General features: G+C 42.0%; 1 protein-coding gene across 1 annotated transcript; it reads left to right on the forward strand.

The window, feature by feature from the left end:
- Positions 1–847: 847 nt before the first annotated feature.
- Positions 848–24,810, forward strand: chmp2ba (charged multivesicular body protein 2Ba). Its single transcript, XM_064944331.1, has 6 exons — positions 848–1,012; positions 12,996–13,087; positions 16,484–16,678; positions 17,696–17,798; positions 18,042–18,148; positions 21,928–24,810. The coding sequence occupies exons 1-6, from the start codon at positions 979–981 to the stop codon at positions 22,039–22,041; spliced, it is 645 nt and encodes a 214-aa protein (XP_064800403.1). The 5' UTR covers positions 848–978; the 3' UTR covers positions 22,042–24,810.
- The last annotated feature ends 39 nt before the right edge of the window (positions 24,811–24,849 follow it).

A 24,849-nucleotide genomic window follows, 5' to 3' on the forward strand; every position in this document is an offset into this window, starting at 1 on the left:
CTAGCACTCCCTATGTGGTTGTTTTTATGTCTAGCACTCCCTATGTGGTTGTCTTTATGTCCAGCACTCCCTATGTGGTTGTTTTTATGTCTAGCACTCCCTATGTGGTTGTTTTTATGTCCAGCACTCCCTATGTGGTTGTTTTTATGTCCAGCACTCCCTATGTGGTTGTTTTTATGTCCAGCACTCCCTATGTGGTTGTTTTTATGTCTAGCACTCCCTATGTGGTTGTTTTTATGTCCAGCACTCCCTATGTGGTTGTTTTTATGTACATGGTACTTTACATTTTCATAGCTTCTTAACACACCCAGACACACACACACGCAACACACGCACACACACACACACACACACACACACACACACACACACACACACACACACACACACACACACACACACACACACACACACACACACACACACACACACACACGTGAGCGCACACAGAGACACACACACACAGACATAAGAATCCCTAGCAATTGCTATATTTCTATGTACATAGAAAAGACATGTACATAGAAATATATTTTCTAATAGGGGCATAATCCAATATGCAAAACTGAAAACCCGAATTCTAATGAATATGGCCTGCGCTCGACCTACTCTTGCTTTCAAGTGACTTAATCCTCTTTTTCTCCTCAGTCTCTGCAATTTCAGAGCAGAGTTGACCAAATCATCACTTATTACTTTTATGGCTTTTATCTACCACAGTTCTTACAGAATTCACTGTGCGGGTTGTAATGAATGGTAGAATGCGTCAGTTTTGAGTTGGAACAGTACCGCGCTCTTCAGGAGAATCGAGGAACTGGACTTGGTGTCGTCAGAGAGTCGGGGCTGTCATGTGAGAAGCTGTGGAAGCACTTCGACCAGGAAATTTCAGATTGTTGATAGGGCGACAGTTTAGCTGGTGACCGTCGGGGAGCGGAGAAGTTGTTTTTAGTATTAAAAGGTTTTAGTTTTCATTTGTGCGCCATGGCATCTCTATTCAAGAAGAAGACAGTCGATGGTAAGTTCGTTTTCCACGGATTGTAGACTTGTAACAAATGAACAAAGTTGTTTGATTTGGTGAGTGCCAGTCCGCCACTAACGAGTATAGGCTACTGAAACCTGTTTTACCAGTTTAACTGATACCAGTTTGAAAAGTCACGATTCATGTTTATGTTACGAAATCAAAATTGGTCAACGTTGAATCCTCTAAAGTTAGATTGTGTATTAATGAGGATTAGCTGAAATACCAAGGCTATTTATAAATTGGCTGCTTGAAAATAGATATACAATTGCACTTGTCTGTGTATTAGTGAAGGTAGCTGGTAAAATTGTTTAAAAAACACTGTTCTGTGTTGTGTGTCACAATTTATGACCATCGTGTAACTGGTGAACAGTTACAGTGTAGCTGCAGACATTAGTACATTGTTCAATTGATGTGATGATGCTGTCTACAATATGCTCAAGTGTTACTTTGTAACTTACCTGCTGACGACTGCAACATATCAATTCCAAGGAACAGCATCTAGCAGTGTAAGTCCTGTAAGAAAGCTTTGTTCAGATTTAGACAGAGCTAGTGAGAGAATCGTGTGATCCATAGATACTGGTGTTGAATGATTGCGTTACTTCATTCTGTTTATTAAAAGACAGATGGATATAGGTTATGTTGACAATAGTCTGCTCCAGTCCCTCTACTGGCCTAAACCCCCACAAAATGTCTCTTAAGTTAAGTGATGATGATGTCAATATTTCTATTAGGATATGTTTAGGACTGTAAAATACTTATTTCAGTGTTCCTGTCTCAGAGTCAAATATGATGCATGGGAAACATTCATCAGTCAATGCACAACTAACTAACTAACTAACTAACTAACTAACTAACTGTCTGTCCTGTCTTGTCTTGTCTGTCTTGTCCTGTCTGTCCTGTCTCTGTCTGTCTGTATGTGGTTCTCTATGTGGTTCTGTCTGTCTGTCTCTTTGAAGATGTAGCAATATGTTGAACGAAGAACCCCAAAATATAGATTTTCAGGTCTCTTGAAAAATATATTTTATCTCAATGTGTCTTACCTCGATAACAAAGGTTAAGAAGAGGAAGAAATGTCCTCATCTTATATTGCCTTGAGCCATTGAAATACTGGGCCTAATGCCTATCAGTTAAAATGTCTTGCTTAATGGCCATCAACCTTACGAGGTCAAAATGCAATAACCCTTCAGGCTATTTAGAAAATATAATGCAGCAAAATCATTTATTAGTGATTTATAGCTAAATCACTAATTACTTTATTAAAGTTTCCATCTAATTCAATTTCAAGTTTATCTCATTCAATGTGAAAAAGTCATTCCATGACCACAGTGTCATTGATAAAGAATATTCACTTACTGTCATTTTGCTGTACCTTTACCTTTATTAAGGTCAGATAGTTGATAGGATATCTCCTCTTCTCTCTCTGGACGTGGCGTGCCAAGGTTGACCGATGTCGAAAAGCAGTGGTATCCCATAGTAGGGCGTGCGGGGGTGCGATGGCGGGTGGAGGTTAGCTGGAGGAGTTTTATAGATGATACCCCACCCTCTTTTAGACGTTGTCAATACGTCACCCTGTACGTAGATACTACGCTTCACTATCACAAGTGGTCCAGCTCTCTCTCTTTCTCTCTCTTTCTCTCTCTTTCTCTCTCTTCCTCGCTCTCTCTCTTCCTCGCTCTCTCTCTCTTCCTCGCTCTCTCTCTCTTCCTCGCTCTCTCTCTCTTCCTCGCTCTCTCTCTCTTCCTCGCTCTCTCTCTCTTCCTCGCTCTCTCTCTCTTTCTCCCCCTCTCTCTTTCTCTCTCTTTCTCTATCTCTCTCTTTCTCTATCTCTCTCTTTCTCTCTCTCTCTTTCTCTATCTCTCTCTCTCTCTCTCTCTCTCTCTCTCTCTCTTCCTCGCTCTCTCTCTCTTTCTCCCCCTCTCTCTTTCTCTCTCTCTTCCTCTCTCTCTCTCTCTTCTCTCTCTCTCTCTCTTCTCTCTCTCTCTCTCTCTCTCTCTCTCTCTCTCTCTCTCTCTCTCTGGAGTTTTGGGGAGATGAGGCTCAGGTACCTATAGCAAGGATTTTCACTATTTTAGTTCATTTTTTTGTCAACATTTTCTACTTTAGGTTAATTTTGTCCGATTTTGAGAGCCTATTAATCTGCAAAAACATGTATTTAACTTTTCTGCTGTGGGGATATATATATATATATATATATAGAGAGAGAAATGTTATATATATATAATTTCTCTATCACTCTCGCCATGCATTTTACTCTAAAAGATTGACATGCTTTATAACACAACATTCACTGCTGCCATGCTTCAGTTTGGACTTTCACTGAGGGAATAATATTTTCTAACACAAAAATATTGTTTTTAAATGTTTTATATATACTTCTCTTTAGTTTTGAGGAAAACCCTTTTAAGAAAAGGGCTGAATTTAGAGGCTGAATTTAGGGGTTGAATTTAGAGGCTGATGTTAGAGGCTGGTGTTAGAGCTACTGGTACCCACTCCACTGTAGGGAGAATCTCTGGCTAATAGCAGTGTAGGGGGCCGTGTCCTCTACCCTAATACAGGAGCTGGGATGACCGGGACACATTCACAGCTGTGTGTGTGTGTGTGTGTGTGTGTGTGTGTGTGTGTGTGTGTGTGTGTGTGTGTGTGTGTGTGTGTGTGTGTGTCTCTGTGTCTGTCTGTCTGTCTGTCTGTCTGTCTTAGGGACTGCTCCTGTATGACTCTCTTCATGCATGCCCCCTCTTCTTCACTTCAATATGGTCCCCTTGATGCTACACTTCAAGGGTTATATCCTGTCTTAAAACATTGATTCTTATTTGTTGACACCACATAGCAGAGGTGGGACCAAATCATTGTTATACAAGTCACAAGTAAGTCTCAAGTCTTAGCACTCAAGTCCCAAGTCAAGAAAGGCAAGTCCAAGTCAAGACCATCAAGTCTCAAGTCAAGACCGTCAAGTCCTAAACTTTGAGTTTTGAGTCCTAAACAAGTCATAATGTACTCTTCACCAAATGTAATACCATTTCATATTTTTAACAAGAGTGATGGTTAGTATATTACATTTACACAAATCATGAATGCTTTTAAAAATATCTATATATATTTATTTATTTCCAAATAAACGTTATATCTCCATGGAAATACATGGGTAGCCATGAGAAAGACCCCCCCCCCCCCACCCAATAGTGATCGACTATCGAGGATCGCTATGGGGCGCATTCGGGCGATGTAGGCTTGTACACAATCGCCCAACCTTGACACACACACACCCCCACACACACACTCTCTGTGTGGTTACAGTAGGCTAATGTATGTCAATGGTTTTATGAACAGCAGTAACATCAGGCAGGATTAAGGCTACCAACTGCCTGTTGTAGCTCAGTCTTGGGTGCAATGGTCACGATTCCACACTGACTGACTGTGTAGAGGCTCATTGATTTAAAGTTACATTAGCCTACATGATACACCAGTAAAGAAATAAAATATATAGCTGTCGGCCACAACTTATATAATATATAGCTGTCGGCCACGACTTATATAATATATAGCTGTCGGCCACGACTTATATAATATATAGCTGTCGGCCACGACTTATATAATATATAGCTATATTGGCCACGACTTATATAATGTATAGCTATATTGGCCACGACTTATATAATATATAGTTATATTGGCCACGACTTATATAATATATAGCTACATTGGCCACGACTTATATAATATATAGCTATATTGGCCACGACTTATATAATATATAGCTACATTGGCCACGACTTATATAATATATAGCTATATTGGCCACGACTTATATAATATATAGCTGTCGGCCACGACTTATATAATATATAGCTATATTGGCCACGACTTATATAATGTATAGCTATATTGGCCACGACTTATATAATATATAGCTATATTGGCCACGACTTATATAATATATAGCTATATTGGCCACGACTTATATAATATATAGCTATATTGGCCACGACTTATATATAGCTATATTGGCCACGACTTATATAATATATAGCTACATTGGCCACGACTTATATAATATATAGCTATATTGGCCACGACTTATATAATATATAGCTATATTGGCCACGACTTATATAATATATAGCTACATTGGCCACGACTTATATAATATATAGCTATATTGGCCACGACTTATATAATATATAGCTATATTGGCCACGACTTATATAATATATAGCTATATTGGCCACGACTTATATAATATATAGCTATATTGGCCACGACTTATATAATATATAGCTATATTGGCCACGACTTATATAATATATAGCTATATTGGCCACGACTTATATATAGCTACATTGGCCACGACTTATATAATATATAGCTACATTGGCCACGACTTATATAATATATAGCTATATTGGCCACGACTTATATAATATATAGCTACATTGGCCACGACTTATATAATATATAGCTATATTGGCCACGACTTATATAATATATAGCTATATTGGCCACGACTTATATAATATATAGCTATATTGGCCACGACTTATATAATATATAGCTACATTGGCCACGACTTATATAATATATAGCTATATTGGCCACGACTTATATAATATATAGCTATATTGGCCACGACTTATATAATATATAGCTATATTGGCCACGACTTATATAATATATAGCTATATTGGCCACGACTTATATAATATATAGCTATATTGGCCACGACTTATATAATATATAGCTATATTGGCCACGACTTATATAATATATAGCTATATTGGCCACGACTTATATAATATATAGCTATATTGGCCACGACTTATATAATATATAGCTATATTGGCCACGACTTATATATAGCTATATTGGCCCACGACTTATATAATATATAGCTACATTGGCCACGACTTATATAATATATAGCTATATTGGCCACGACTTATATAATATATAGCTACATTGGCCACGACTTATATAATATATAGCTATATTGGCCACGACTTATATAATATATAGCTGTCGGCCACGACTTATATAATATATAGCTATATTGGCCACGACTTATATAATATATAGCTGTCGGCCACGACTTATATAATATATAGCTACATTGGCCACGACTTATATAATATATAGCTATATTGGCCACGACTTATATAATATATAGCTGTCGGCCACGACTTATATAATATATAGCTATATTGGCCACGACTTATATAATGTATAGCTATATTGGCCACGACTTATATAATATATAGCTATATTGGCCACGACTTATATAATATATAGCTATATTGGCCACGACTTATATAATATATAGCTATATTGGCCACGACTTATATATAGCTATATTGGCCACGACTTATATAATATATAGCTACATTGGCCACGACTTATATAATATATAGCTATATTGGCCACGACTTATATAATATATAGCTACATTGGCCACGACTTATATAATATATAGCTATATTGGCCACGACTTATATAATATATAGCTATATTGGCCACGACTTATATAATATATAGCTATATTGGCCACGACTTATATAATATATAGCTATATTGGCCACGACTTATATAATATATAGCTATATTGGCCACGACTTATATAATATATAGCTATATTGGCCACGACTTATATAATATATAGCTATATTGGCCACGACTTATATAATATATAGCTACATTGGCCACGACTTATATAATATATAGCTATATTGGCCACGACTTATATAATATATAGCTATATTGGCCACGACTTATATAATATATAGCTACATTGGCCACGACTTATATAATATATAGCTGTCGGCCACGACTTATATAATATATAGCTATATTGGCCACGACTTATATAATGTATAGCTATATTGGCCACGACTTATATAATATATAGCTATATTGGCCACGACTTATATAATATATAGCTATATTGGCCACGACTTATATAATATATAGCTATATTGGCCACGACTTATATATAGCTATATTGGCCACGACTTATATAATATATAGCTACATTGGCCACGACTTATATAATATATAGCTATATTGGCCACGACTTATATAATATATAGCTACATTGGCCACGACTTATATAATATATAGCTATATTGGCCACGACTTATATAATATATAGCTATATTGGCCACGACTTATATAATATATAGCTATATTGGCCACGACTTATATAATATATAGCTATATTGGCCACGACTTATATAATATATAGCTATATTGGCCACGACTTATATATAGCTACATTGGCCACGACTTATATAATATATAGCTACATTGGCCACGACTTATATAATATATAGCTATATTGGCCACGACTTATATAATATATAGCTACATTGGCCACGACTTATATAATATATAGCTATATTGGCCACGACTTATATAATATATAGCTATATTGGCCACGACTTATATAATATATAGCTATATTGGCCACGACTTATATAATATATAGCTACATTGGCCACGACTTATATAATATATAGCTATATTGGCCACGACTTATATAATATATAGCTATATTGGCCACGACTTATATAATATATAGCTATATTGGCCACGACTTATATAATATATAGCTATATTGGCCACGACTTATATAATATATAGCTATATTGGCCACGACTTATATAATATATAGCTATATTGGCCACGACTTATATAATATATAGCTATATTGGCCACGACTTATATAATATATAGCTATATTGGCCACGACTTATATAATATATAGCTATATTGGCCACGACTAATATATAGCTATATTGGCCACGACTTATATAATATATAGCTACATTGGCCACGACTTATATAATATATAGCTATATTGGCCACGACTTATATAATATATAGCTACATTGGCCACGACTTATATAATATATAGCTATATTGGCCACGACTTATATAATATATAGCTGTCGGCCACGACTTATATAATATATAGCTACATTGGCCACGACTTATATAATATATAGCTATATTGGCCACGACTTATATAATATATAGCTGTCGGCCACGACTTATATAATATATAGCTATATTGGCCACGACTTATATAATGTATAGCTATATTGGCCACGACTTATATAATATATAGCTATATTGGCCACGACTTATATAATATATAGCTATATTGGCCACGACTTATATAATATATAGCTATATTGGCCACGACTTATATATAGCTATATTGGCCACGACTTATATAATATATAGCTACATTGGCCACGACTTATATAATATATAGCTATATTGGCCACGACTTATATAATATATAGCTACATTGGCCACGACTTATATAATATATAGCTATATTGGCCACGACTTATATAATATATAGCTATATTGGCCACGACTTATATAATATATAGCTATATTATTACGACTTATATAATATATAGCTATATTGGCCACGACTTATATAATATATAGCTATATTGGCCACGACTTATATAATATATAGCTATATTGGCCACGACTTATATAATATATAGCTATATTGGCCACGACTTATATAATATATAGCTATATTGGCCACGACTTATATAATATATAGCTACATTGGCCACGACTTATATAATATATAGCTACATTGGCCACGACTTATATAATATATAGCTACATTGGCCACGACTTATATAATATATAGCTATATTGGCCACGACTTATATAATATATAGCTATATTGGCCACGACTTATATAATATATAGCTACATTGGCCACGACTTATATAATATATAGCTATATTGGCCACGACTTATATAATATATAGCTATATTGGCCACGACTTATATAATATATAGCTATATTGGCCACGACTTATATAATATATAGCTGTCGGCCACGACTTATATAATATATAGCTATATTGGCCACGACTTACCGTTCTTTGTGCATCTTCAAATATAGAACAAAGTTGGAAATTGTTGCGCCTCCGTCTGTAATTTTCTTCCCGCATGTTTTGCAAGTTGCAGTCCGTTTTTTGTTGATACAGGTCATCTTTATATCCAAAAATAATAATTTGGGGTATCATCTTTCCAAGAGCTCCATCTGAATTCACCTGCCAACGCTCCTCTGCACTGCCACGCACAACTCCGATTCAAACTGTAATCCATTAAATGAAGAGTTGATGCTCTGCACACTTTTTAATAGCATCATTTTTAATATTTTGGCTTGGGGAGGGTTATCAAGTCAGGTCGAGTCATAAGGCTCAAGTCCAAGTCAAGTCACAAGTCATTGTTGCAAGTCATCATATTTGTGACTCGAGTCCACACCACTGCCACACAGTTTACCCTGCCACACAGTTTACCCTGCCACACAGTTTAGCCTGCCACACAGTTTAGCCTGCCACACAGTTTAGCCTGCCACACAGTTTAGCCTGCCACACAGTTTAGCCTGCCACACAGTTTACACTGCCACACAGTTTACACTGCCACACAGTTTACACTGCCACACAGTTTACACTGCCACACAGTTTAGCCTGCCACACAGTTTAGCCTGCCACACAGTTTAGCCTGCCACACAGTTTACACTGCCACACAGTTTAGCCTGCCACACAGTTTAGCCTGCCTACGCTTGTAAAAGTATAAATACTATGTTATGAAGGGCTGTTTGGGACTATCTGAACTATAAGAGTTAGATGCTGAGCTCTCTTTAGTGTTGGTCCTTCTGTACTTTAAGAAATAATCAACTTCTATCTGGTAGAAGTTGAGTGGTATTTGGAGCAGGGCGTGTGGTCGGACTGTGTTATACACACGCCCTGTCGGGGTAATGGAGAGTGGTATTTGGAGCAGGGCGTGTGTTTCAGACTGTGTTATACACACGCCCTGTCGGGGTAATGGAGAGTGGTATTTGGAGCAGGGCGTGTGTTTCAGGCTGTGTTATACACACGCCCTGTCGGGGTAATGGAGAGTGGTATTTGGAGCAGGGCGTGTGTTTCGGGCTGTGTTATACACACGCCCTGTCGGGGTAATGGAGAGTGGTATTTGGAGCAGGGCGTGTGTTTCAGGCTGTGTTATACACACGCCCTGTCGGGGTAATGGAGAGTGGTATTTGGAGCATGGCGTGTGTTTCGGGCTGTGTTATACACACGCCCTGTCGGGGTAATGGAGAGTAGTATTTGGAGCAGGGCGTGTGTTTCGGGCTGTGTTATACACACGCCCTGTCGGGGTAATGGAGAGTGGTATTTGGAGCAGGGCGTGTGTTTCGGGCTGTGTTATACACACGCCCTGTCGGGGTAATGGAGAGTGGTATTTGGAGCAGGGCGTGTGTTTCGGGCTGTGTTATACACACGCCCTGTCGGGGTAATGGAGAGTGGTATTTGGAGCAGGGCGTGTGTTTCGGGCTGTGTTATACACACGCCCTGTCGGGGTAATGGAGAGTGGTATTTGGAGCAGGGCGTGTGTTTCGGGCTGTGTTATACACACGCCCTGTCGGGGTAATGGAGAGTGGTATTTGGAGCAGGGCGTGTGTTTCGGGCTGTGTTATACACACGCCCTTGTCGGGGTAATGGAGAGTGGTATTTGGAGCATGGCGTGTGTTTCGGGCTGTGTTATACACACGCCCTGTCAGGGTAATGGAGAGTAGTATTTGGAGCAGGGCGTGTGTTTCGGACTGTGTTATACACACGCCCTGTCGGGGTAATGGAGAGTGGTATTTGGAGCATGGCGTGTGTTTCAGACTGTGTTATACACACGCCCTGTCGGGGTAATGGAGAGTGGTATTTGGAGCAGGGCGTGTGGTCGGACTGTGTTATACACACGCCCTGTCGGGGTAATGGAGAGTGGTATTTGGAGCAGGGCGTGTGTTTCGGGCTGTGTTATACACACGCCCTGTCGGGGTAATGGAGAGTGGTATTTGGAGCATGGCGTGTGTTTCGGACTGTGTTATACACACGCCCTGTCGGGGTAATGGAGAGTGGTATTTGGAGCAGGGCGTGTGTTTCGGGCTGTGTTATACACACGCCCTGTCGGGGTAATGGAGAGTGGTATTTGGAGCAGGGCGTGTGTTTCGGGCTGTGTTATACACACGCCCTGTCGGGGTAATGGAGAGTGGTATTTGGAGCATGGCGTGTGTTTCGGGCTGTGTTATACACACGCCCTGTCGGGGTAATGGAGAGTGGTATTTGGAGCATGGCGTGTGTTTCGGACTGTGTTATACACACGCCCTGTCGGGGTAATGGAGAGTGGTATTTGGAGCAGGGCGTGTGTTTCAGACTGTGTTATACACACGCCCTGTCGGGGTAATGGAGAGTGGTATTTGGAGCAGGGCGTGTGTTTCAGACTGTGTTATACACACGCCCTGTCGGGGTAATGGAGAGTGGTATTTGGAGCAGGGCGTGTGTTTCAGACTGTGTTATATACACGCCCTGTCGGGGTAATGGAGAGTGGTATTTGGAGCAGGGCGTGTGTTTCAGACTGTGTTATACACACGCCCTGTCGGGGTAATGGAGAGTGGTATTTGGAGCAGGGCGTGTGTTTCCGACTGTGTTATACACACGCCCTGTCGGGGTAATGGAGAGTGGTATTTGGAGCATGGCGTGTGTTTCGGACTGTGTTATACACACGCCCTGTCGGGGTAATGGAGAGTGGTATTTGGAGCATGGCGTGTGTTTCAGACTGTGTTATACACACGCCCTGTCGGGGTAATGGAGAGTGGTATTTGGAGCAGGGCGTGTGTTTCAGACTGTGTTATATACACGCCCTGTCGGGGTAATGGAGAGTGGTATTTGGAGCAGGGCGTGTGTTTCAGACTGTGTTATATACACGCCCTGTCGGGGTAATGGAGAGTGGTATTTGGAGCAGGGCGTGTGTTTCAGACTGTGTTATACACACGCCCTGTCGGGGTAATGGAGAGTGGTATTTGGAGCAGGGCGTGTGTTTCGGACTGTGTTATACACACGCCCTGTCGGGGTAATGGAGAGTGGTATTTGGAGCAGGGCGTGTGTTTCAGACTGTGTTATACACACGCCCTGTCGGGGTAATGGAGAGTGGTATTTGGAGCAGGGCGTGTGTTTCAGACTGTGTTATATACACGCCCTGTCGGGGTAATGGAGAGTGGTATTTGGAGCAGGGCGTGTGTTTCAGACTGTGTTATACACACGCCCTGTCGGGGTAATGGAGAGTGGTATTTGGAGCAGGGCGTGTGTTTCCGACTGTGTTATACACACGCCCTGTCGGGGTAATGGAGAGTGGTATTTGGAGCATGGCGTGTGTTTCGGACTGTGTTATACACACGCCCTGTCGGGGTAATGGAGAGTGGTATTTGGAGCATGGCGTGTGTTTCAGACTGTGTTATACACACGCCCTGTCGGGGTAATGGAGAGTGGTATTTGGAGCAGGGCGTGTGTTTCAGACTGTGTTATATACACGCCCTGTCGGGGTAATGGAGAGTGGTATTTGGAGCAGGGCGTGTGTTTCAGACTGTGTTATATACACGCCCTGTCGGGGTAATGGAGAGTGGTATTTGGAGCAGGGCGTGTGTTTCAGACTGTGTTATACACACGCCCTGTCGGGGTAATGGAGAGTGGTATTTGGAGCAGGGCGTGTGTTTCGGACTGTGTTATACACACGCCCTGTCGGGGTAATGGAGAGTGGTATTTGGAGCAGGGCGTGTGTTTCAGACTGTGTTATACACACGCCCTGTCGGGGTAATGGAGAGTGGTATTTGGAGCAGGGCGTGTGTTTCGGACTGTGTTATACACACGCCCTGTCGGTGTAATGGCGAGTGAGGCAGGGATGGTTTAGATTCCAGGCTCAGCCCTGTTAATGAGAAATGTCTAGTCTAGAGCTATTGTCCTGGTCTACTACCCCAGAATGTTACCGTACTTCTATAGCTTTTACAGAAGGCCTAGCTCAATGCCCAGCATAACTGTATGAATGAGCTGTATGTCATAAATCATTTTGATTCAATAACTGTGTATGTTTGTAGAGTAAACATTTTCTCTCTCTCTCTCAGACATTATAAAGGAACAGACTAAGGAGCTTCGTGGTACTCAGAGACAGATCACTAGAGACAGAGCTGCTCTGGAGAAACAAGAGAAACAAATGGTGAGACACACACACACACCACTCACCCTATGAAGTACTGGTAGAACGGAGGCAGGTATTAGTTTCTCAGTAGTACCTTTTCTGTAGATTGCTGCTGATTGCATCAAACGTGTGTAAATGACTGTATGCTAATCCTGCTCCATCCTACCCCCTACCTCACATCCCTTTCCTGGTCTGTCTATGAGGCCTACAGGCTGCTTCGCTAATTGCTGACATAGAAAGGACAGGATTGGACAGGTAGATAGCTACAGGGGACAGAGGAGGTAGAACACAGAGTCATGACAGGGCTGTGTGAACAGCAGAATACAACATTTCATCCTATGTCAGGAAGATGAAAGGAAGAGTGGTGTCCCGCTGTTGTTTTAAGTAAACATCACACAGGACAGAATTGCCTCCCAAGGGACCAGCTTTTTATTACTCATTAATATTTCTCCTAATTAATCTAGGTATTATATTTGTTGGTCTGAAAAATCTATTCTCTAAGAAGAGGTAGTGACCTATTTTACAGTTTAACACACACACGCACACACACAAACACACACACACACACGCACACACACACACACATACAGCTTTCCCGGTCTCTGTTTGCTCTTGCTCTGCTGGGGCTGCTGGAGTTGCTGTGCTGGGAGACTCCTCATTATTATTATTAGACTCACGAACACAGAGACTACTGGGTCTTTCAGCTTCTCCCCAAAACCAACTGATGTCCACATTATTATCACTTACACAGAGACTACTGGGTCTTTCAGCTTCTCCCCAAAAACAACTGATGTCCACATTATTATCACTTACACAGAGACTACTGGGTCATTTAAAATATTTTTTTTTAACCTTTATTTAACTAGCCAAGTCAGTTAAGAACAAGTTCTTATTTTCAATGACGGCCTAGGAACAGTGGGTTAACTGACTTGTTCAGGGGCAGAACGACAGATTTGTACCTTGTCAGCTCGGGGATTTGAACTTGCAACCTTTCGGTTACTAGTCCAATGCTCTAACCACTAGGCTACCCTGCCACCCCATTCAGCAAGTTCCCCCCCAAAAACATAGCAACATAGTTTCAACCAGATATAGGATCTATATTATTCATCACTGTGTGTAATGATTTGAATTTATAGCAAATGTATTCTATTCAACAACTTAAGTTCATTATTCACATGAAAAGGAACATGTTTTGTCACTTTTCTAGCTGAAATATTGCCCTGGTCCATTAGATCAGTCTGTCTCTATATACATTGTTACTCTGTGTGATGGCATCATCTATCTGTCAGTTGTAGCTCTTGTCTCTGTCTCTTGCTCTCTCGCTCTCTGTCTCTTTTGCTCTCTGTCTCTCTTGCTCTCTGTCTCTCTTGCTCTCTGTCTCTCTTGCTCTCTGTCTCTCTTGCTCTCTGTCTCTCTCGCTCTCTGTCTCTCTGTCTCTCTCTGTCTCTCTTGCTTTCTGTCTCTCTTGCTCTCTGTCTCTCTTGCTCTCTGTCTCTCTTGCTCTCTGTCTCTCTTGCTCTCTGCCTCTCTTGCTCTCTGCCTCTCTTGCTCTCTGTCTCTCTTGCTCTCTGTCTCTCTTGCTCTCTGTCTCTCTTGCTCTCTGTCTCTCTTGCTCTCTGTCTCTCTTGCTCTCTGTCTCTCTTGCTCTCTGTCTCTCTTGCTCTCTGTCTCTCTTGCTCTCTGTCTCTCTTGCTCTCTGTCTCTCTTGCTCTCTGTCTCTCTTGCTCTCTGTCTCTCTCGCTCTCTGTCTCTCTCGCTCTCTCTCTCTCTCTCTCTCGCTCTCTGTCTCTCGCTCTCTGTCTCTCTCTCTCGCTCTCTGTCTCTCTCTCTCGCGCTCTGTCTCTCTCTCTCGCGCTCTGTCTCTCTCTCTCGCGCTCTGTCTCTCTCTCTCGCGCTCTGTCTCTCTCTCTCGCGCTCTGTCTCTCTCTCTCGCGCTCTGTCTCTCTCTCGCGCTCTGTCTCTCTCTCGCGCTCTGTCTCTCTCTCTCGCGCTCTGTCTCTCTCTCTCGCGCTCTGTCTCTCTCGCGCTCTGTCTCTCTCGCGCTCTGTCTCTCTCGCGCTCTGTCTCTCTCGCTCTGTCTCTCGGTCTCTCTCGTTCTCTCACTCGCGCTCTGTCTTTCTCGCGCTCTGTCTTTCTCGCGCTCTGTCTTTCTCGCGCTCTGTCTCTCTGTCTCTCTCGCTCTGTCTCTCTGTCTCTCTCGCTCTGTCTCTCTCGCTCTGTCTCTCTCGCTCTGTCTCTCTTGCTCACTCTCTGTCTCTCTCGCGCTCTCTCGGTCTCTCGCGCTCTCGCGCTCTCTCGGTCTCTCGCGCTCTCTCGGTCTCTCTCGTTCTCTCTTGTTCTCTCTCGCTCTCTCTCGTTCGCTCTCTCGTTCGCTCTCTCGCGCTCTCTCTCGTTCTCTCTCACTCACTCGTTCTCGCTCACTCTCTCACGCTCGCTCTCACTCTCGGTCACTCTCTCTCGTTCTCACTCTCGGTCACTCTCTCTTGTTCTCACTCTCAGTCACTCTCTCTTGTTCTCACTCTCGGTCACTCTCTCGTTCTCACTCTCGGTCACTCTCTCTCGTTCTCACTCTCGGTCACTCTCTCGTTCTCTATCTCGGTCACTCTCTCTCTTTCTCTCTCTATCTCGGTCACTCTCTCTCGTTCTCTCTCTATCTCGGTCACTCTCGCTCTCTGTCTCTGAAACTCAGCTAGATCATCCTAGATTCCCACTGTTAAATATTTACAGCATCGTGTTTGCTCTGACAGATATTAAATATAAGCATAATTATTAAGATGCTTAGGTCTTATATTTTCTGTCTATTCTAGTTAGCAGGCAGACAGACACCACCTGTGTGTATCTCTGAGGCTTATGTAATGAGCCTCCTCAGCTGTTTACCCGAGTTCTCTACCTGAGGAGAGCACTTCAATCAGCTCAGCTCCTCTCCACCTTACGCAGCACTGCCTAATGGCAGTTTAACCCTCATACGCACTGGCAGAGGGAAGGGGTGGAGCATTTGGGAGTATTAATCCTGTAAATTGTAATGATGATCATTAATAAATAATTGTTTTCAGGTCTGGCTCTTCAGAACAAACACATAAACACAGACTCCCAGGGCTGCAGCTGAAGCTGCACTGTTTCTCAGGGGACATGTACAGCCTTGCGGTGTGTGTTTCTTCAGGGCGAGAAGCTGATTTCATGTGTTTATCGAAGCTAAGAGAGGCCGGTAGCTCTCAGGTGTTTAGACCATTGCCAAATTATACTATTTACACTGCTTATACTCTAACAGGGCTCTCTGGGGAACCTGATGTATATGTATTGTATACAGTATGTGTATGTATTTATGTAAACAGTATGAGTGTAGTGAAGTTTCCTGATTTAAAGCCAGTCAGAAGCTCCCCCTTGATAATTCTGCTCCCGTTCCTTCCCTCATAGGAGATGGAGATAAAGAAGATGGCTAAGTCTGGGAACCGGGAGGCCTGTAAGATTCTGGCCAAGCAGCTGGTCCAGCTGAGGAAGCAGAAGAACAGGACCTACGCCGTCAGTTCAAAGGTCACCTCCATGTCTACACAGACCAAGGTCATGAACTCCCAGATGAAGATGGCAGGAGCCATGTCTGCTACGGCTAAGGTAAAGAGCACCATACACCAAGTTAGAGCATTTGTTGTGTAGTAGCTCTGCACATACATCTGTGTGTTTCTGTGTGTCTGGGCAATTGAGGCCAAAAGCAGGTCCACTAACCCAGTTACAACATTCAAACAGCTTCTCCAAAAACAGCAGAACACTTCAAAGGATTCTTCTCCTCCCGAGTGTGTAATAATTAGTCTCTTAGTCGGTCTATTATTTCCTGTCATCCCCTCAGGATGGTAATGTTTGTCTGACTGGGTGGAGATCCTCCATCCTACACCTGTTTACAGCTCAGACACACAGATGACATCCATACACATCTTAGCAGTTATCAGTTAGGCTTCCGGTCATGTTCAAAGCAGCATATCTAATTAGCCCAGTTATAGGACTATATTAGCCCATCGTGTTTAGGCTTGGACCGTGAACTAGTTACAGTCACTAAGTATTTGTTAATGTTGTTATTCATGTATTAATGATCTATCTTTTTTTTCTAATTCAAAGCTAATGAATCATAATCAGGATGGTGATTAGCTGAAACAAAGTGATGAACTGAACGTGTTTCGGGAAAACAGCTCGCTGTGTTTTAGGGAAAACAGCTCACCATTCTGAGGTGGTAGAATGTAACTGAATGTTTGTGTATCCTTCTATGACTCCTGCTACGACCATTTGTCTTCATTGTGGAGGAGAAAAGACTAACTTTTCACCAAAAACGCCAAACCAGCCTCTATGTACAGACACACACCAATATGCAGCTGCAGAGAAACCTCTAGAAACAGGGACACTCTCAAACAGTTTGGGGACAATATGCAAATGACATCTAATTAGAGGCAGTGTGTGCAGCTCGTTTGGATGTTTTAGGCTCCGAATTGAAACTAGGCCAAGGCTGTGCCAACACACAGGAAGAGGAGGATCCCTCTGTGTTGATAATGTGGGTACATGCTCTGGGAGTTGTGTATTGTCTGTGCAGTATGGTGTAGTAGTATTTGTGTTGTAACTCTTGTGTGTCTGTGTGTTGTCCAGACAATGCAGGCGGTGAACAAGAAGATGGATCCTCAGAAGACCCTTCAGACCATGCAGGACTTCCAGAAGGAGAACATGAAGATGGGCATGACAGAGGACATGAGTAAGAGCTGCTGTCATTGGCTCCCTAGCCTAGGATTTAAATATTTAAAATATGCACAATAGTAACAGAAAAAAAACAGTGAAGTCTAAACCAAAAACTCCATGCAGATCAATGCGTTTGCCTGGTGTTTCAAAGACCTGTTAACTCACTACTTTACGGTAAACTGACTAGTACCTCTGTCTCTACCTCTCTCTGTCTGCCCCCTCCCCCTTCCTGTTTACTCTCCTCCCTTCATCCCTCCAGTCAACGATACGTTAGATGAGATATTTGACGAATCAGGTGACGAGGAAGAATCTCAGGACATTGTGAACCAGGTTCTGGACGAGATTGGCATTGAGATCTCTGGAAAGGTAAGAGATAGCCCTCTACCATACCACAGTCACTTCTCTCTATAAGCAGTCCTCTGGTAAGGTAAGAGATAGTCCTATACCATACCACAGTCACTTCTCTCTATAAGCAGTCCTCTGGTAAGGTAAGAGATAGTCCTATACCATACCACAGTCACTTCTCTCTATAAGCAGTCCTCTGGAAAGGTAAGAGATAGTCCTATACCATACCACAGCCACTTCTCTCTATAAGCAGTCCTCTGGTAAGGTAAGAGATAGTCCTATACCATACCACAGTCACTTCTCTCTATAAGCAGTCCTCTGGAAAGGTAAGAGATAGTCCTATACCATACCACAGTCACTTCTCTCTATAAGCAGTCCTCTGGTAAGGTAAGAGATAGTCCTATACCATACCACAGTCACTTCTCTCTATAAGCAGTCCTCTGGTAAGGTAAGAGATAGTCCTATACCATACCACAGTCACTTCTCTCTATAAGCAGTCCTCTGGAAAGGTAAGAGATAGTCCTATACCATACCACAGTCACTTCTCTCTATAAGCAGTCCTCTGGAAAGGTAAGAGATAGTCCTATACCATACCACAGTCACTTCTCTCTATAAGCAGTCCTCTGGTAAGGTAAGAGATAGCCCTCTACCATACCACAGCCACTTCTCTCTATAAGCAGTCCTCTGGTAAGGTAAGAGATAGTCCTATACCATACCACAGTCACTTCTCTCTATAAGCAGTCCTCTGGTAAGGTAAGAGATAGTCCTATACCATACCACAGTCACTTCTCTCTATAAGCAGTCCTCTGGAAAGGCAAGAGATAGTCCTATACCATACCACAGTCACTTCTCTCTATAAGCAGTCCTCTGGTAAGGTAAGAGATAGTCCTATACCATCTCAAAGCCTTCTTCCATCTGGATGCTGTGAGGTGTAGCAGACAGGCAGCTGGAGGAGAGGAGGGTAGCCCTTAGCCTGCTTGTTCTTATGGGAAGGTAGTCTGTAGATTGTGCCTGCATGTCTGTCAATATGTGCTGTATGGGAAGGTAGCCGGGTTGGGTTGTGCCTGTAGTCTGCCTGTGCATGATGATATATGAGAGGCCGTTAGTGGCTGTCCCCATCTGGCAGAGAACCCACTCCCCCTGTGGGACAACATGTGTTACTACACCACACCGCTCTCAATGCAGAAGAGCCACTACTATGTGTGTTGTAAACATGGCCGGTCCACTCATTAGGCAGGATTAGGCCAGCACATGTGGCTGCAGATTGAAAAGTGCGCCATTTTAGGGCTAAACTGACCAAGACGCACCTCCAACAACACATAAAACCTCACATAATTTTGCGCTAAAACAATGACAATTTCTCTCAACCAGTGTCATTTTGGCTTTTTAGATGAGCGCTGATGCTGCCGTGTGATAAGCAGTTCCCACTTTGTCAAAATATTTAGCTTGTCCTTTCCCAGCGCGCCTCTCCAGGGTGCTGTTGAAGAGATGCATCTCTGCTGCGCTCCACCAACAGTCTGTCAAAAAAAAGATCTAACATAAATCATGTAGTGGATATAGGATATGGTAGAAGGAGTATGTGGCCTTGTCTGTAGCCTACAGACTGGAGATAAAATGGATGACAATGTAATGAGACGTTTTACATCATGCCTAACCTAAATGGCGCTCAATCAAATAAAGAATGAGCTGTCATGTTATCAGACAACATATCCTAAAAACAGGACAGGTCAAAGTGGAATGGACAATCACAACTGTTGTCCAGGACCATGATCAGTGGTTTCAAGTTTGTATCTGTCAATTTTTGACAAGCTGATCATATTTAAAAAGAAAATCCTTCTGCATTTCCCTCTGTGGAAACACACTGCAAATAGGCTCAGGGTAACTCCTGGTAAAGTTGGGAAGCTGATATTCAGAGCTTAATTAGCCAAATAGATTAGTCACAGGAATCAGGACTAATACAGCCAGTGGTGGCTCTACCACATGGATGGGCATTCATCAAATTCCACTGTGGGCTGACATGGTAGGCTACACCCCATCTTTTGGATGTCTTTTTGTTGGTGTTTTACCATCAGTAGGCTTACCACAGGTGGGCGTTCATAAAATGACATTTCAGGCAACACCGTAGGCTACAGTCTTTTTTAGTGCAGTCCGGACCGGCCTTGAGTTCAATGTCCTCGCAAAGATGTCTTTTCAAAGTCATTTTGCCTGCTGGGACGATTCTGGTTTTGTGGGGTGGAATTTTTTGGTCTTGCCTAGGTCGGCAGAACAGCAATGACCTGGTTGTAAGCCCAGTGTCAGTGTTAACCTGTTGTAATGTGTGTGTTGTAAGCCCAGTGTCAGTGTTAACCTGTTGTAATGTGTGTGTTGTAACCCCAGTGTCAGTGTTAACCTGTTGTAATGTGTGTGTTGTAAGCCCAGTGGCAGTGTTAAGCTGTTGTAATGTGTGTGTTGTAAGCCCAGTGTCAGTGTTAACCTGTTGTAATGTGTGTGTTGTAAGCCCAGTGTCAGTGTTAACCTGTTGTAATGTGTGTGTTGTAAGCCCAGTGTCAGTGTTAACCTGTTGTAATGTGTGTGTTGTAACCCCAGTGTCAGTGTTAACCTGTTGTAATGTGTGTGTTGTAAGCCCAGTGTCAGTGTTAAGCTGTTGTAATGTGTGTGTTGTAAGCCCAGTGTCAGTGTTAACCTGTTGTAATGTGTGTTGTAAGCCCAGTGTCAGTGTTAACCTGTTGTAATGTGTGTGTTGTAACCCCAGTGTCAGTGTTAACCTGTTGTAATGTGTGTGTTGTAAGCCCAGTGTCAGTGTTAAGCTGTTGTAATGTGTGTGTTGTAAGCCCAGTGTCAGTGTTAACCTGTTGTAATGTGTGTTGTAAGCCCAGTGTCAGTGTTAACCTGTTGTAATGTGTGTGTTGTAACCCCAGTGTCAGTGTTAACCTGTTGTAATGTGTGTGTTGTAAGCCCAGTGTCAGTGTTAACCTGTTGTAATGTGTGTGTTGTAAGCCCAGTGTCAGTGTTAACCTGTTGTAATGTGTGTGTTGTAAGCCCAGTGTCAGTGTTAAGCTGTTGTAATGTGTGTTGTAAGCCCAGTGTCAGTGTTAAGCTGTTGTAATGTGTGTGTTGTAAGCCCAGTGGCAGTGTTAACCTGTTGTAATGTGTGTGTTGTAAGCCCAGTGTCAGTGTTAACCTGTTGTAATGTGTGTGTTGTAAGCCCAGTGTCAGTGTTAAGCTGTTGTAATGTGTGTTGTAAGCCCAGTGGCAGTGTTAACCTGTTATAATGTGTGTGTTGTAAGCCCAGTGTCAGTGTTAACCTGTTGTAATGTGTGTGTTGTAAGCCCAGTGTCAGTGTTAACCTGTTGTAATGTGTGTTGTAAGCCCAGTGTCAGTGTTAAGCTGTTGTAATGTGTGTGTTGTAAGCCCAGTGTCAGTGTTAAGCTGTTGTAATGTGTGTGTTGTAAGCCCAGTGTCAGTGTTAAGCTGTTGTAATGTGTGTGTTGTAAGCCCAGTGTCAGTGTTAACCTGTTGTAATGTGTGTGTTGTAAGCCCAGTGTCAGTGTTAACCTGTTGTAATGTGTGTGTTGTAACCCCAGTGTTAACCTGTTGTAATGTGTGTGTTGTAAGCCCAGTGTCAGTGTTAACCTGTTGTAATGTGTGTGTTGTAAGCCCAGTGTTAACCTGTTGTAATGTGTGTGTTGTAAGCCCAGTGTTAACCTGTTGTAATGTGTGTGTTGTAACCCCAGTGTTAACCTGTTGTAATGTGTGTGTTGTAACCCCAGTGTTAACCTGTTGTAATGTGTGTGTTTCAGATGGTGAGAGCCCCAGCAGCAGGGAAGAATCTCCCCACTGCCTCTCCTAAACGGAAAACACAGATCTCTGACGATGAGATAGAGAGACAGCTCAGAGCACTGGGAGTGGACTAACACAGACACACACACACCTTGGGCTAGGTCTGTGTACTTGCAGGCTGGTGGTCCATGTGTCGGAGACTGGGAGACTGTGGCTGGTTATGAATATGTAGTGACTACATTATGGAATAATATAATGTCTTATTATGACCCAAACTACAATCTGCTGAAGGAAGGGATATTTATGTACATACAGACAGTTGACTCCGGTGACTTCAATGTATACTTGATATTTTGGAAGGACCAATCCTGTGGGAGGATGAAGTAATGATGTTTTTTGTGCTCTCACATCTTTAGGTACGGTACTATAGATGCTGGTGATGTCATAGACTACTGACGATGTGTCTGTAGTACCACTTACATTAACTCTAGGAACTACTGACAATGCTTGACTTTTTCACTAATAAACATTTTGCATGAGCATCTATGGAATCAGCTTGACCAAACTGCGTATCCGTTAGGGACATACAGTTGAAGTCGGAATTTACATACACTTAGGTTGGAGTCATTCAATTTCATTTTTCAACCACTACACACATTTCTTGTTAACAAACTAGTTTTGGCATGTCGGTTAGGACATCTACTTTGTGCATGACACAAGTCATTTTTCCAACAATTGTTTACAGACAGATTATTTCACTGTATCACAATTCCAGTGGGTCAGAGGTTAACATACACTAAGTTGACTGTGTCTTTAAACAGCTTGGAAAATTCCAGAAAATTATGGAATGGCTTTAGAAGCTTCTGATATGCTAATTTACATAATTTGATTCAATTGGAGGTGTACCTGTGGATGTATTTCAAGACCTACCTTCAAACTCATTGTCTCTACTTGACATCATGGGAAAATCAAAATAAATCAGCCAAGACCTCAGAAAAACAATTGTAGACCACAAGTCTGGTTCACCCTTGGGAGCAATTTCCAAATGCCTGAAGGTCCCGCGTTCCTCTGTACAAACAATAATACACAAGTATAAACACCATGGGACCACGCAGCCGTCATACCGCTCAGGAAGGAGACGCGTTCTGTCTCCTAGAGATGAAAGTACTTTGGTGGGAAAAGTGCAAATCAATCCCAGAACAACAGCAAAGGACCTTGTGAAGATGCTGGAGCAAATGGTACAAACGTATCTATATCCACAGTAAAACGAATCCTATATCGACATAACCTGAAAGGCCTCTCAGCAAGGAAGACTGCTCCAGCCACTGCTCCAAAACCACCATTAAAAACTGCACATGAGGACAAAGATTGTACTTTTTGGAGAAATGTCTACTGGTCTGATGAAACAAAAATATAACTGTTTGCCAATAATGACAATTGTTAGGTTTGGAGGAAAAAGGGGGAGGCTTGCAAGCCGAAGAACACCATCCCAACCGTGAAGCACGGGGGTGTCAGCATCATGTTGTGAAGGTGCTTTTGCTGTAGGAGGGACTAGTGCACTTCACAAAAAAATGGCTTCATGATGTAGGAAAATGATGTGGATATATTGAAGCAACATCTCAAGACATCAGTCAGGAAGTTAAAGCTTGGTCGCAAATGGGTCTTCCAAATGTACAATGACCCCAAGTCTTCCGAAGTTGTGGCAAAATGGCTTAAGGACAACAAAGTCAAGGTATTGGAGTGGCCATCGCAAAGCCCTGACCTCAATCCTATAGAAGTTTTGTGGGTAGAACTGAAAAAGCGTGTGCGAACAAGGAGGCCTACAAACCTGACTCAGTTACACCAGCTCTGTCAGGAGGAATGGGACAAAATCCAACTTGTTGTGGGAAGCTTGTGGAAGGCTACCCAAAATGTTTGACCCAAGTAAACAATTTAAAGGCAATGCTACCAAATACTAATTGAGTGTATGTAAACTTCTGACCCACTGGGAATGTGATGAAAGAAATAAAAGCTGAAATAAATCACTCTACTATTATTCTGACATTTCACATTCTTAAAATAAAGTGGTGATCCTAACTGACATAAGACAGGGAATTTTTACTAGAATTAAATGTCAGGAATTGTGAAAAACGGAGTTTAAATGTATTTGGCTAAGGTGTATGTAAACTTCCGACTTCAACCTTCGATTCAGTTTGACACAAATTATAATCTAAAGCTAATTCAAACTAATAATCATAAACTTCATATTTCAAGTAATAATTACTTTTAATTGCTTGTTTTGTACAACTGAGTTGTACTTCAGTTTGAAGATGTCTGTCTTAGTTGGTCTCTGTGTCCTGTCTTTCTGATGTGGAATGGAACCAGTAGTCTGTCTGTCTGTCCTCATCTCTCTCTTTTTTTAATCTCGGCTGCTGTGCAGTTACCGTATCTGTTGTTGAAGCTGTTTTCTTAAACCACACACACACTAGAGTGGACAAATAGTTTGCTAAGATGACACTAATGGTTTTGTCTTCCTGTAGTTCTCTCCACCATGCTGTAGAGCAGGTCAGAAGACAGTGACATATTGTGCAATGGCAGCTAAAGAGCATAGAATGTTCTCTCATGGTCTCTGTGGTTTTCTAATGTCGACTGGTATAACACTGAAGGCTAAAATGATTGTCTTAATGTTTGTTACTGGAAAGCATTGAGACTGGTACACTGTCTTTTACATGACTTTCTCTTCATCTTCATTTGTGGTGCAATTTTCCAGACAGGAAATGTAAATGAACGAAGGTTGTTGTCATGTCTTTTATCCACCATGTACAGTATGTCAACTAATGTATGTATCCTCTGTGTTTGTACAGTTCTACTGTTTAGGCTTTATGATGGCTTTTATAATGAATAAAATCACTTCATGTACTATCTGCTGCTCAAACCACCTTCACACTTCATTCACACCAATT

The sequence above is a fragment of the Oncorhynchus masou genome, chromosome 29 (assembly GCF_036934945.1).
Source record: "Oncorhynchus masou masou isolate Uvic2021 chromosome 29, UVic_Omas_1.1, whole genome shotgun sequence".
In the NCBI taxonomy this organism is placed as follows: Eukaryota; Metazoa; Chordata; class Actinopteri; order Salmoniformes; family Salmonidae; genus Oncorhynchus; species Oncorhynchus masou.